At 35.6% G+C, this 15009-nt stretch overlaps 1 protein-coding gene across 44 annotated transcripts in view; it reads left to right on the forward strand.

Annotated features, from left to right (window-relative positions):
• PTPRD (protein tyrosine phosphatase receptor type D) overlaps nt 1–15009 on the forward strand; it is a 2170985-nt gene that overhangs the window by 2082001 nt on the left and 73975 nt on the right. For all 44 annotated transcript variants that reach the window (XM_053204229.1, XM_053204230.1, XM_053204243.1 and 41 more), the window contains one exon: nt 8516–8639. In XM_053204229.1, coding sequence (XP_053060204.1) covers nt 8516–8639 — 124 coding nt within the window. The remainder of the gene's footprint in view (nt 1–8515; nt 8640–15009) is intronic.

Consider the following 15009-nt stretch of genomic DNA (forward strand, 5'->3'; position numbering starts at 1 on the left):
ATTAATGTTTTATTTTAATTTTTTAGCATTTTTAAATTTATTTTTGAGAGAGAGAGAAAAACAGAGCTGAGCAGGGGAGAGGCAGAGAGAGAGGGAGACACAGAATCCTAAACAGGGTCCAGGCTCAGAGCTGTCAGCACAGAGGCCGATGCCAGACTCAAACCCACAAACCGTGAGATCGTGACCTGTGCCAAAGTTGGACACTTAAACGACTGAGCCACCCAGACACACCCAAAACTAGTGTGTTTTAAAATTAGATTAGAAATTTGTGTATTTGATAAAGAAGAATTAATGTTATCACTTAAAACTCCACTAATCAAACTCTCAAAAACCAAGATGATGATTTATCTTTCCTATTTTCCTTATATTGTTGTTTATAAAATGCTGTTGTAATAGAAGTCACAAAACAATTACAAAACCACTCCATTTATTGATTGGTTTTTCTTTTGAATCTACTTTTACACTGTATTTCTGAATGCTCAGGTCTCCAAGTATCAAATGAAATGAAAAACTGAGAAATATATGTGTTTATGTTCTGTTGTTGTTGTTATCTGCCATAGAAAAGTAGATCAATTTTCAAATTATATAGATGGGCACATTGTTACAGCAAGTGGGAGGACAGAGTGGATTTCTTTGCCTGAATTAACTGGGTGATTGCTTCAGTGTCAAAGGAGATCCACTTAGCATAAGGGAGAAAGCAGACATTCCTTACATGCTAAGATTGTCTTAAATAAGGGATGTTCTTGCACAAGTCAGATGGATGGAGACAAGAAAGGGAAGACATCTACTGTTCTTTTACTAAGAACTTTTCATCAGGTGTTTTACATGTATTATTTTACTTAATACTTTTGAGTCTATACAAACGTGGCAGTGTTTACAGAGTGGTAAGGAATTAATGCATTCATTTTGTTAATTTGGGGCCAAAATTTAGGGTTGTGCTATTCACGGAAAAGGAAGGATGCCACTCTGAATTTATTCAGTTTTAATGCTGCACGTAGATTGCAATCAATAATTTTCTTTGTTACTTATATGCATTTCTTTTTATAAACACTGTAATTACTTTCTATCAATCCAACTTTATCTCTTTAATCAGAGCAGTTTAATAAAATTTTAATAACATTTTTCTTGCACCAATTGTCTAGAAAATTTTTAATTCCTTTTGCTTTTCCAAATAACATCTGAAGTCCTAGTCTGTGAATTATACTTGTAAAAATGACTATCCATGAAGCTCTAGTCTTTAATAGGAACATCAACTAACTTCTGTCCATTGTTTTCTTATTATGTACTTTAATCTGATATAGGAGAAAAATAGCTAAAAACTAAAACATTAGGATTAAAAGGTATCACTGCTGTCATTGTTCTAGAACATTGCTTTGGAGAACTAGGAATTTTTCTTTTCTATATTCAGTATCATCTAGGAAAATGTTGAGACACATTAAACAGGAGAGTATAATAAAAAAAAACTGGCCTTTTAAATCTTCAGATCTTAATGTTGTGTGTTCTCTTCTGAACTCTCATTTGAAAAGATCTGTCAAAAATATTTTTTTTCAGTCACACATATGAAGTAGTAAAGTAGCTTATCTGCATTCCAGAGATCACATTGCATTGCCCTACTGAATTGAAAAAGAATCCAGTGTTTGTTGCTGTTGCATTATTGTTTTTTTGTCATGTTGAATTTATGGTAAATTAGGCCAAAGTGAAATATACTTCTATGAGTAAATGGGATTCTCAAAGAAATAAACTATCTCCTCCTTACTTAGTGCCTAGATATAATTTAGGGAAAAAAATGCTTATCATGTGGTTGCCTCAAATATTTACTCACCTCATGTGGCTGAATGGTTTACAATGAGTTTTGTCTCCTGTTTGCTTCTCTATATATCAATTCAAATGTAAGTAAAGAAATCATTAATCCAGGTACTTTTTGTAAGTGTTTGTTACACGATATGTTATAATCAGGATTGCAAATGAAACCATTAGACAACAGATAAAGTTGATGTGATTTTATCACTTACCTGAAGAACAAAATTAACTATATATAAAAATACCTTATTGAAAAATGTTTTAAGTTTATTTTGAGAGAGAGCAAGCACAAGTGGGGGAGGGGCAGAGAGAGAGAGAGAGAGGGAGAGAGGGAGAGAGAGAGAATCCCAAGCAGCCTCCATGCTGTCAGCCTGGAGCCCAATGCAGAGCTCAATCTCAGGAACTGCAAGATCATAACCTGAGCCAAAACCAAGAGTCAACTGAGCCACCCAAGCACCCCTGCTTGAAATATTTTTAAATGGCTTTTCAAATTGTTCATCTTTCTACTTAAAGGTGGAGAACTCCTGTATGTGTTCATTAGTTAACACTGGGAGTCTTGAGAAGTCTCTATTTCAGTCCTTCAGACTCTAATTGTGGCTTGGATTAGAGGTACTTTTATAGGGAAAGACTTAGGAAGTTTTGATACTAATTGGATAAAGGAGAACAGGAAAGGTGAGGTTGCCAACCTGACACTGGGAAGACATTAATAGGAAAAAGGAACAGAGCAGACTGCCAAAGCCAGTGAGGGGCAAAGAGAAAGCCAGCACCTGGGACTCAGGGGCTCCGACCTCCAGACTTTGCTCATCATCATACTTTCTACTTGATCACATTCCACTTCTTAAAGCATCATTGGATTCAACTAAACTCATGTTCTTCTCTTTGAAGAAAGTACTCATTATGCCAATTGCAGCCCTCGGCTAATTGTGCAAAATACAGCCCTTCTCAACTATGCAAACACTGGTCTTCTTTAAAATGGATACATATTAATTTACCATTTCCATCTTGGAGAGACAGAATATGAATGAATGAGAATTTTAAAAAGCTTCATTGCAGAAATACAGTCAATGGCAGATTGCTCCTCTAAACCTCAAATAGGGCCTGAGAATATGTGGGTGCAAACCACACTAAGGAGTAAATGAGCCTACTGACTGGGAACTCTGTGGAATGATAGTCTTTCTCTAGAGGTTAAGGTCATTGAAAGTTCAATTCCCTGTAAAAAGGATGGTTAGTCTGACCCATAGTTTGCCTAGTCAAATAGCTGGTCTATTCCTTCTATATAATTAAATTTTTGTTAGTTGTTTTAAAACCCACACAAAAACAGGATGTATCTTTTTTGTGGTTTCTCTTTGAAGAGGTTCTAAAGCGAATATTTTGAGGTTTTACTCTTAGTGGACTGAAGAGAAGTTGGACGCCAAGCAGCTAGTATTGTAGGGGGATTGTACATGTGAATTATATTTTTCTTCTTGTAGAGAAGTTGAAATTTTGCAGAACCATATTTAAAGGACTTTAAGTTGATGACTTCAGCTTTATCAAAAAAGGTCACTCTCTGGATAGTTTTATTCAATGACTGTAATCAGATGTGCAAGTTTATGAGCACTCCCTTGTTTTGAATTTACAATTATAAATATAGATTAGAAGCACTATAGAGATTTTTGTTCCCAAACTTCCCATTGTGTTTCAAGACAATAATTGAAAGACATAAGTAAAATAATCAAGGAATCTTCTCAAACTTGGCAAGAGAAGAAGCATAACATCGTGGCGAGGCATTGTGACTGGGTCCAGAATGCCTGGACCACACAACTAGCTTACTAACTGTTTGACCCTGAGAGGTTGTTTCACTTCTCTGTACCTCGCTTTCCTCATCTACAGAATTGTGATAATAATGGTATCTACTTTTAGGCTCTTTGTGAAGATAAAATTAGTTAATATATGTGAAGCACAAAGAAAACACAGCAAATGTCATATAAGTGTTATTTTAACTATATAACCATTGGATGTAAAATATTTTTTTTTAATCTGGGTTTTCATCACGAATATAGTGCATGGGACACCTGGGTGGCTTAGTTGGTTAAGCATCCGACTGCAGCTCAGGTCATGATCTCATGGTTTGTGAGTTCAAGCCCCGCATCGTCTGGGTGCTGACAACTCAGAGCGTGGAGCCTGCTTCGGATTCTGTCTCCCTCTTTCTCTGCCCCTCCTCCGCTCACACTATGTCTCTCTCTGTCTCAAAAATAAATAAACATTTAAAAAATTAAAAAAAAAGAATATAGCGCAAAATTATAAATCCATCAGTTATATGTTGCTTATTTTCTACTTACCTATTTTAAGACAAAGTTCTAGTTGCTTAAAAAAAATGAGAACTTTCAGACCACCAAGTTAAAGACTACATAAATGCAAAGTGTTTGATATTAGCAGCTGTCTAATCAAGACTTTCTCTTTCTTCTTTACGTTACAGAGAAGTTTTTTTTTTGGTCCCTCTTCTCAGTAATGCAAAGTCATTGAGGTGAAGATCTGTTAGTATTAGAATTATTTCAATCACAAGTATTAGGGTAGGAGGGGGAGTGTGTCATGTGCCAAGTGTGCAGATAGGGAAGCAATGTAAAATGGTTTGGCATCTTGGTAAAGTTTAGGTGCTACATATTCTTTCTTTGTCCAGTAAAGGGCCTTGTTGATTGCCTGGAGAAACAAAAGTAAATATGAGGAAGTAGCATTCTTGTTTACAATTTCTGTAACAATGCAATGTGCAAATGTCATATAGCTTATTTTTTTAAGTCTATTAATCAAATTTGGGTTGAATACATCTAACTTGCTTTATTTCCAAATTGCAAAGTTTCCTCCAGGGCAACTACAGAAGATCCGGCCAGGTTTCCAGCTCAGAGGGTAGAATTCGGGATTGAGTTCTGAGGAGGAGGGGGTATCTCGCCAAAACATGTTTGAATAAACAGTGTCAGAAGGATGAGAAGAGATACATGAGAGTCAGGCTGAGGAAAACCAAACACCAACAGCAGGAAGAACAAGAAGAACTCTTTAGAAACAAGAGTGCTTATTTCAAATTGTTTTGAATAATACTGGTATGGCCTCAGCTTAACTCTATAGTAGGAAGATGGATGGTCATGGTGTGTGGGCCAAAAATATGAGACTAGAGTGGAAATGAACTTCTCAAGACCAAGGTTTCCCTTTCTCCATGTTGACCATTTCATTCTTCCTTAAGAGGATCTCAGCAAAAGAAACCAGAAAACAAAGAGGCAAAGCAAATGTGCCTGCATCTTGCACTAAGGACAACATAAAGAGCGGGTTTTGAAAATTAGGGTCTTAGTCATCCATGATACCTTTGCCTCATTAACATGGATAATTGAAATTTGATTTTTCTCAACCAGTTTTATTTTTTTTCTAAATAGAAAAGATCATCTTATACCTCACCTGCTTTCAGTAGTTGCTGTTCTTTACTGTGTTTACTGCTTTCAGCATTCTGACAAGCTCCAGAATAATGACCTATGCTGTGTATTGTTAAACGTTCAGTCAGACAGATAGATACAGATAGATGAGTATGTGTTGCACAAAGACAGTTTAGCATTATTCAATCAATGTTTGTTTGATCCCTGTAAAACAAGTATAAATGTAAGCTGCATCCCATCTGTTTTATCATCCATGTGAAGCCAACCTCATTTCTAAAACTTGATTTCTTATGTAATTGCCCTAGAATGACAGAGGATGATCAGTTGGGAAGAAATATCTTTCAGACTGGCGAGATAAAGGATAGTTTTGTTGAAGTGTGTTTCATATGTTGGGCTTCCTCATTTTGCAGTGGCCTTCGGGATAAGTAGTAGCATCTTGGCTTGGTAATTACCAGCTGTTAATCATTAGTTGGGCTTTGAAATCACACAGACCTGGGTTTGAGGGTGAATGTATGAGCCTAGCTGTGTGAGCAAATTACTTAACCACCAAATAGCACAGTGCCTGCCACAGAGCAGGCCCTCAGTAAGATTTATTAAATTAATTTTTCTTTACTTCAATTTCCTTGTCTGTAAAATGAAGAAAATAACAATACCTACCTCATAGCATTTATGAAAATTAAAACGGGATACTGCATGACCTGGCAGCTATTATAATTATCCTATTACTGTAGGTCTTCTTCTCATGGGTCATACTTTAAGTCTAAGCATATTAACATATGTGAAATAAAACTTATGTTTCCATTACTGGTTTTTAAACTCTTCAATGTGTAGGTATCAAATCGAGCATTCAGAAGGCTGAGAATATGTGGCAAGAGTGGAAATGGACATGAGTTAACAGTGTCTGCATTGATAGATGCAATTTCATTAGTCTAATTAAATGCTTGCCACTTTACACATCTGTGAGTGATCATAGTCTGAATAACGGCCATCAGAGGGAGTAATACCTTCCACCAAAGCACTGAACATCAGCGAGCTTAGCCGCTTCTTGGGATATTTTAGAAAATAATGTGCAAGAAGCTTATGTACTCAGTAACACTCATCAGTGTAAAGTGGGATATCAGTGGTAGTTGTAATTTCGGGATCACATACTTTATTATTAAACTGTATGATAATGAGTGTTAAAGTTGTTAATCATAGTGCACTTTACCTTGCAGTTTCCATTGTCTGTTCTCTAATTGCCATGATATAGGGAAGAATTACTCCATGATTTCTCTTTATGAACTCTTCTCAACAACATTTATCCATCAATTCAATTCATTTAAGAAAATCTCTTGAACCATTTATTGAGCCATCTTTGTCAGTGCAAAGATGACTGAAGGTGTATGGGTAGGACTGTGGCTAAGGACTCTAGAATTTAAGCTGTAGGTCATTCAGAGCCAGTGGAATTCTTAAGCAGGAAACTAACCTGTCCAGAGCTGATCTTCAAAAAGACTACTTTGGTATGAAAAGTGACTTGTAGTTAGAGGTTTGAAGAGAGAGTCCAAGCAGACATCAGATACTGAAAGATTGAGTTTAGGGAGTGGCAGTGGGCTGGTGACTGGGGGCTGATTTAAGAAAAAAATAAGGTATGGCTTGGTCACCAAATAAATATGCTTTGTATAGAGAAGGTTCGAGGTTGACTTGAAGGCTTCCACCCAGGCATCTGCATGTTTTAGCTCATCAGATACTTGGAGAGAAGTACATTCTGCAGGGGAGATAATGAGCTTCCCTGGAAGAACAAGCTAGAAAGACCCCTAATTATATGATTCCTTAGACTCTAAAGCATAATTATTTTGCTGAATATTTTTTCAATGATAGGCTACTTATATATAGATTAGCATCGGCTAAGAAAATATAAGGGTTTTATAATCCTTGGTATATTAGGGGCTAGAATCCATACTGCTGAGAATTTTAGAATGTTTGGAGGCTATTCATGAGGGTCAATAGGTCGACTCTTTGCAGTCGTGAGTTTTACCAGCCCTGTTAAACACAAAATATACACATCTTTAATATTGTCACTGCTGTTGGATATGTTTTACTTTCCAGTTCTACAGATACACATAAAGACATGAAAAATGCCCAGTATCAAAACTAACTGCTAAAAATTCTATTAACATAACATAGTATCTTTACTTTTCACAGAATTTTACCTGCATATAACCCTTACCATTACTTCTGAAAACTTGATTTTAATCATTTAAAATCATGTTTATGTAATTACTGAACTCATGTTTCCTTATACCATGAAATTACGTCTTAAAATAAGTGCCCATGTCCTATGATAAAAGAAAAGAGGTTTTGATTTCCATAACATTGCAGGAAATTAAAAAGTCCTTTAGAGTATTTTTTTTTCTATAATCAGATCCTGAGTTCAGTCTCAAAATGATACTGCTTTAACTCTAAGAAAACTATATATTATTTTATATTCTGTGTAATATTTATTTTAGATTATTGAGTAATGGGTTGAATGAAGGTATCAAGAAAATGCATTATAAATCAGAAAAAATATGTTTAAGTTAAAGAATAAAAAGAAGCAAGCTTTGTAAATATAACACATAATAATAGGAAACGTAAGTAGAAAAGCAATTAGATCCTATCTGCATTGGGTTATAAATTAATATTTGAAGATAAACATTAGATTTACCAACTTCCCTTCTTTACTGTTATTCTTAACTGTTTGAATTGTACAGATTGCTTGTGCTACTGGCCATAGTGTGTTATGGAGAAACAGACAAAATTTTAAGTTGCCATCAAAGTGGAAGCCTAGAAGTGAAGAAAAAACAGGGAAACCTGTGCCCAGTGAAGCTAGTGAATGCCCAATAAATTTAAAGGTTGAGGTTACGTCCTGACAGGAAAGACTAGGGAGAATAATCAAGATAAAATAATGTTCACAGAACCAGAAGGAGTATTGAGCCAGATAACTTATAAACTACAGCTGCAGAGAAGGAAATGGAAAACTAAAACTAAAACAATTTTTAAAACACTGCCTTTCCAATATTAATGGAACATCCATATTGATTTTTTTTTCATTTGAATCAATTGTTGGTGACTATCACTGTTTTTTACTATGATTAATCATTTCATGTTAAGCTGGGTATATTAGTGTTCAGCTTCATAAGTAGGGTCATCTTGATAAAGTGTGGCTTCAGACTTTTCTTTTTAAATCATGTTTGTTACTTGTGATAAATGCCTATAATCTGGTGTTATTCAGTATTGATTTTGTGTGTGTGTGTGTGTGTGTGTGTGTGTGTGTGTGTGTGTGTGTGCTGTTTTTCTTTTAGTCAATTGACCCTGGCCAGCAGTTCACATGGGAACATTCAAACTTGGAAGTAAACAAACCAAAGAATAGATATGCGAATGTAATCGCATATGATCATTCCCGGGTTCTCCTATCAGCAATAGAAGGTAAGGAAATTCAGACATTATTTATACTTTTATTTTTCATGAATTTCTAAGTGTTTGCATGAAAATATAGTTTTAACTAGGTTTTTCGCTATCTATGGAAATAGCTAATTAATATTCAGGCACCACTTGTTCTCACATTTTCTTTACTTCATACAAGTATACTGTATATGGGTACACAACATCCCCAGCACCACATAGCATAGAAGCATCTCTCATTACCTTCTTACCTCTATTCTAGGTGAAAGACTTCATAAGGTACATGATGCTTGTAGAGGGGAAGCAAATTGAGGTTGCCCATTTTACTGATGGTTGCTGATATAAATAAACAGGTGATTGTCAGAAGATGCTTATAGACTATTATTTTTAAATGGGTGAGGGGTTTGTAAATAAATCTGGATACCTCCTAGGGACAGTAGAAAGTTTAGGAGTTTGTGGCGTGGTGATTTATAAAAATTAAGCATATCAGAAATGTCTGGTACAGCTAATTTGTGGACTGCTTGGTAATCTATCTCTCGCAATTGTAGCAAGTAGTTCATTCCAGAGGGAATGGTTGCTCCTAAAAGATGAGGAATACACCTCTAATATACCTAGCTTCTTGTAAGGAGTCATGAGGAGAGTATTTTCCATTCATCTCTTTCCAGTAATAAATCTCTTCACATGGCATATTAAAATCATTTAGGAGCGCATGTTCAACACTCAGCATTTTGTTAGTTTTTTTGTTTTTGTTTTTGTTTTTTTTTTTGCTATGGTAGCACATTGGATTGCTGTCCTTACAAAATAGTTTACAATGTCACTTAAATCCTTCCTTCTGTCATAATAGCTAACCTGGACCACCACCTTCCACATAACCACATTCATCCTCACTGACATCCAGAAAAGCTCTGTGGCCTTTACATACTTGAAGGTTCACCACTTACCCTCTTCCAGATGTCTTATTAAACCTTGAATAATACCAACTTCAGACCCAGTCATTTTCAGAACCTTACGGTTCAAACATTTTCATCTACACTTGTTCAAATATCTTTCACATTTTTCTGCTTCCCAAATCTGTGATTTGGGAGGTACCACTTACCTCCTAACTCTGACCAAGCCCTACATGCCTTGTTTTATGCCCAAAATTAATTTGAAAGTGAGACACTGATTTCCCAGTAAACACAAAAGGCAACCAATGCATTTATTTCCAGTGTTTGGGGAACAAGAACTATCTTCCAACATGTGAGCAAGCCCATACCTGCAGCCTCCTTTCTGCAAAATGGTGTTATATGGCATAGATATATTTTATAAAGTTCTCATAGTCAATTTTACTTTTGATGTTGGAAAATGTTATAATCCATTTTTGAGGCTATTAAAGATCCTAGGATCTTGAGAGTTAATGTTTTTCCATACAGGAAAAAAAATATCATGTTTATCAAAATTTCACCAATGCTAATTCAAGCAAGATGGTGTCAGACAGGTAATTGCTTCAAGTCCTGTTTGAAAACTATAATTGATTTATGTGGATGATTATTTGCATATAGCGTCTACATTTTATCTTTGTATTTCCCACTTTAAAATGTAAAAAAAAAAGCAATGTCTTGCCTCAAGTTTCTTAAATCAACTCCATAGATAATAAGAAACTAACCCAAGTCACAAGTGGAGGAAGGAAATCTTTTTTCTTTCCATTAGCAGAACAGGTAAATTATAGAAATTAAATGAATATAAATTGAGAATCTATTTGGCATGATCTTGGCTGGAGAACTTGTCAGTCTGCCTTTGCTGTATTATAACATTGTTTTCACTCAGAATTAGGTCATTCAATACTACTGTGTCCCTGTACTTTTACACACTTTATCATTATTTTCCTTAACCTGTTATTTTCCACCATCTTAACAGTAAAGTATGTCGAAGGACAAAGAATATTCCTCTTTGTACATTTATTATGATATATGGAAACTATGTACATTTCATTCCTATGCTATTTTTACAGTACAAAAGCCAAAGCACTTGAATCAGACTAAAACCTGCCGTTTTATAGTTCTATGCTCATAAATATACCCTAAATCTAGAGCTGACCTAGAAACCAAAAGTGTTTCAATTTTAAGTCTTATGCAAAAGGTTACAAGCATTTAATTGAAGTTTATAGGCTATAGAGAGAGCTTTAATCTAGATTACAACCATGAACAGCATTTTATCTAAGACTAAACCCTAATCAGCAGATATTTAAGGGGGTAAGCAACAATCCTATATCTTAAGCACAGAAAGGGAAATGCTGGAGACTGGAACCATAGAACTGCTCACTGAGGCTTCCCACATAAAAGGAGCTTTGATAATACACAGCCAGATTTTTTAAGAGCATGTAAATGTTAAGAGACTTGGGGCGTCTGGGTGGCACAGTCGGTTAAGCGGCCGACTTCGGCTCAGGTCACGATCTCACGATCCGTGAGTTCGAGCCCTGCGTCGGGCTCCGTGCTGACAGCTCAGAGCCTGGAGCCCGTTTCAGATTCTGTGTGTGTCTCTCTCTCTCTGCCCCTCCCCTGTTCATGCTCTGTCTCTCTCTGTCTCAAAAATAAATAAACGTTAAAAAAAATTTAAAAAAAATAAATGTTAAGAGACTTCATGCACAATTTATAAAATATAACATGCTTGTTTTAGGCTCCACCTGTGGTGATAACTTAAAAGACTTTGGTCAAAGGTTTTGTTTTGGACACTTTTGCTGCTGTTTCCCCAGCGGTGCTGGCTGCTCTTCATGTTTACTTTGAGTAAACATGTAGGTCAGAGTGGTCTGACCTATAATAAAGGAGATCTGGAAAGTCGCCACAGTGATTCCTAGTATCCTTATCTTGTTTCCTAGAGCAAAACTTTTACATGACTTCCGCCAAGCAGTGGCAGGAGAAATAAACTAAAGAATGGGGAATTGTGTGTCAGCACCAGCGTGCTTATTGAATTCTGTGAAAATAGTGATACATCATGACATGTTTCCAAATTACAGCCATCTTATTTATGTTGGGGAAAATGTGGAGCAAATTCAAGAGAGTTCTAACTACAGAATGCTTACAATTATTGAATTGCAGAGCAAGCAGTGTGGAAACTGCTTTTGACCAGTCCACTTACCGTTTAAGCTGTTCTAAAGAGAACATAGTAATACCCAAGGAAAAGAGGTGATAGGATTTATTTTCATAGTTAAAGCTAAATATTGTCAAAGACTAAATGGAAACTAATACTTATATTACAATTAAATAGTATATAATAATATGCTTGATCTTATAGAATTCAGTTATTCATTACTTTTACTAACGTAGGAAAAAAGAAATTGATAAACCAAAAGATAAAAGCAAGGAAATCTGGGTTTGGGTCACAGCTCTGTCACTTACTAGTTATGTAACCTGGTCTTCTCTCAGTATCAATTGTTTCAGCTGAAACCTTATTTATTTACTTATTTATTTAATTTGAGTATACTTGCCATACAATGTTACATTATTTTCAAGTAAACATCCTAAGTGTTAGGCAACTGATTCACCTTCTCTTAAGTTGTGCTGTGCAGAAGACAAGTGTAGCCTCCATCTTTCACATACAATACTATTAAAATATCACTGACTATATTCTGTATGTTGTGCCCTTTATTCCCATGACTTATTCCTTCCATAACCAGAAGGCTGTATCTCCCACTCCCCTTCACCCATCTTGCCCATCCCCCCCACCCACCTCCCTATGGCAATCACCGGTTTGTTCTCGGTATGTATAGTCTATTTCTGCTTTTTATTTATTTATTAATTTGTCTTATTTTTTAAAAGCCACATGTGCGTGAAATCCCTTTCACTTCTGACTGGTAGGAGTTAACTCTATGTAGCTTTCTTATCAATTGTATCATTTACTGTATACACTACAGTTTGATGAAGCAACAGCATAAGTACCTTACTATATACATATCCACACTTGGAGACGAGAAGAGTGAAGCTCAGAGTGTCGGCCCTAAGCCATACCACGTATGAGTAACAGAGCTCAAACTAGAAGTGCGCTCTTGTGATTCTCTGACCCATGCCTGCATAGGCCCACATATTCGCACTGCTTTCCTACTGATAGAGGATGTATCTGTGACTAAGTCACTAGCTTGAATCTCAATGCCCAGACTTATCACTTTGCCTAAAAGTCCACTTTATCATTGGGCTGTAACCTATGGATAATATAAACATTACATTTTAGTATTTCATTTCCTATTTTACGGCAGAACTAATCTGAGGCAATGACACAATACAGGGACTCAGTAGTGATCCCAATGCTTAGGTTCCTGCAGTTGTAGAAGTAAGGTCAAGTGTATCTATCCTTAATTGATTCCAAAAGTGATCTACTTACCTCAATTCTTGTATGTATCTTCAACTTCTTATAAACCCAGGAATATCAATTAGTGGCAGATTATTTATTGTAATGTCTTATAACTAGGAAAAAATCAATCTAATTATTTCAGTTCTAGATAAAAACATTTTTTTCTAAAATTTAATTGCTCTTCACTGCTGTCAGTATTGTATTTCTATTAGTAGAATCATAATTAACATTTCACTTTAAAAGCCATATTCAAATGGAATTATTTTAATTGTTGGCCAGGACTAAATATAAAGCAAACTTTTAAAAAGCCTACTTTTTATGTCAATGACAAAGACAAGGAGTTAAAATAGATATGATTCTCCGGGTATCTATTGTGTGTTGGGCACCATGTCATAGATTTTATATAGTGTATAAAATCATGGATAGATTTTATCTATAATGTTCAGAACAACCTCAAAAGTTAGTTGTTACCCTCAATTTTAAGGATGAAGAACTGTTAAAGTTTTAAAAACCAAGTAACTTGTTTATAATTAGTAGCTCGTTCATGGCAGAGCCAAAATTCTAACATGAATCTTTTGGACTCAAGACTGTTATTCTCTCCAACTGGCCACTCAGAACTAAAGAGGCTTTTGAATTCATAAAGACTGTGACTATATATGGCACACCTAATTCAAACATGATATCTTTTTGGCTGGGAAGACTGTCTAGGAATTTTGAAATATACATTTTCAAACATTTATGTTGGAAATCTGAGAACTAGAGGTCTTCAATCGTGTCCTTAGAGTAGTCAAAGTAAAGTTTTCCAAAGAATAAATCATATATAAATGCTTTCAAGTGGAATTTTTTGTTTGTTCAATATTATTTTTAAAGTTCTATTAGGAAAAACACTGAATAAGAAAACAGAAGACTGGACACTAAAGTCTAGTTTAAACCGTTCTGTGACCTTGCTGTTCTGTGACCTTGAGCATGTCACTTAGTACAATTCACCCTTTGGGGAAGCTAGATCCTTTTTAGAATCTGACCACCACACTGGGTGCCTAGGTGGCTCAGTTGGCGAAGCGTCCAACTCTTGGTTTTGGCTCAGGTCATAATCTCACAGCTTCATGGATTTGAGCCCCACATCGGGCTCTGTGCTGGCATCATGGGGACTGCTTGGAAATGTCTCTCCCCCTCTCTCTCCCTCGCTCTCTGCCCCTCCTCCACTAATCCTGTCTCTGTGTCTGTCTCTCAAATAAATATACTTAAAGGAAAAAAAAATGAGCATTTTAAACCCCACTTGAAAACCAAAAGCACTTACCCAGTTTATTTGTACACTAATTTCAGAGAGTTCAAGGACACAAAAGCCCTTTGAAAGCCCATTTGTCAATTGAGAACCCTGACTTAGTGTGTTTAGTTCTGTTTGAGAACAGAATGAAAATGTGTAAGACCCTTCATGCTCTTCATAAAATTCTGAATATTGATTCTACATCTAGAGATCAATAGACACTGAGTAAAATTTATTAGATAAATATTAAATCTTGGACATTAAGAGATTCTGAAACAAACAAAAAACAAAACAAACACTCCCACTTAAGCCAGAGGGTTTACTCCAAGTTGAATTATTGGCCTATGTGTATGTCTCCTGCCAAGGCAGATTTAAATGATTTTATCTATGAGAGAATTAGAAATGGCAAAGAGTAATCCACATCATTTCACATGCATTCTGTAACCCTAGTACTTGTTAATCTGATAAGAGAAGCTTAGTGAAATATGAGTTTTATTTTTCTGGTTTTGAAGGAATATACTTAAAGTTTCAAAACCTAAGTATATGTATTCACTTCTCTTTAATGGGTACATTCTTGCAAGAGCCCATATGCTTCTCAATAACTTCTTTTCTATTAAATCATCAATGGCCCTTCCTGGTTCTGAAGAGTTTGTGCCTTGATTTCCTCATCTGTGCAATAGGATTAATAGTAGTACCTGCATCCTAGAATGACTAGGAGAATTTAATGAATTAATACCTGTAAAGTTTTTAGGAGAGTGTCTGGCACAAATAAAACACCAAATAAATATTGGAAACTATTAAAATTAT

This window comes from Acinonyx jubatus, chromosome D4, assembly GCF_027475565.1.
Source record: "Acinonyx jubatus isolate Ajub_Pintada_27869175 chromosome D4, VMU_Ajub_asm_v1.0, whole genome shotgun sequence".
Lineage (NCBI taxonomy): Eukaryota > Metazoa > Chordata > Mammalia > Carnivora > Felidae > Acinonyx > Acinonyx jubatus.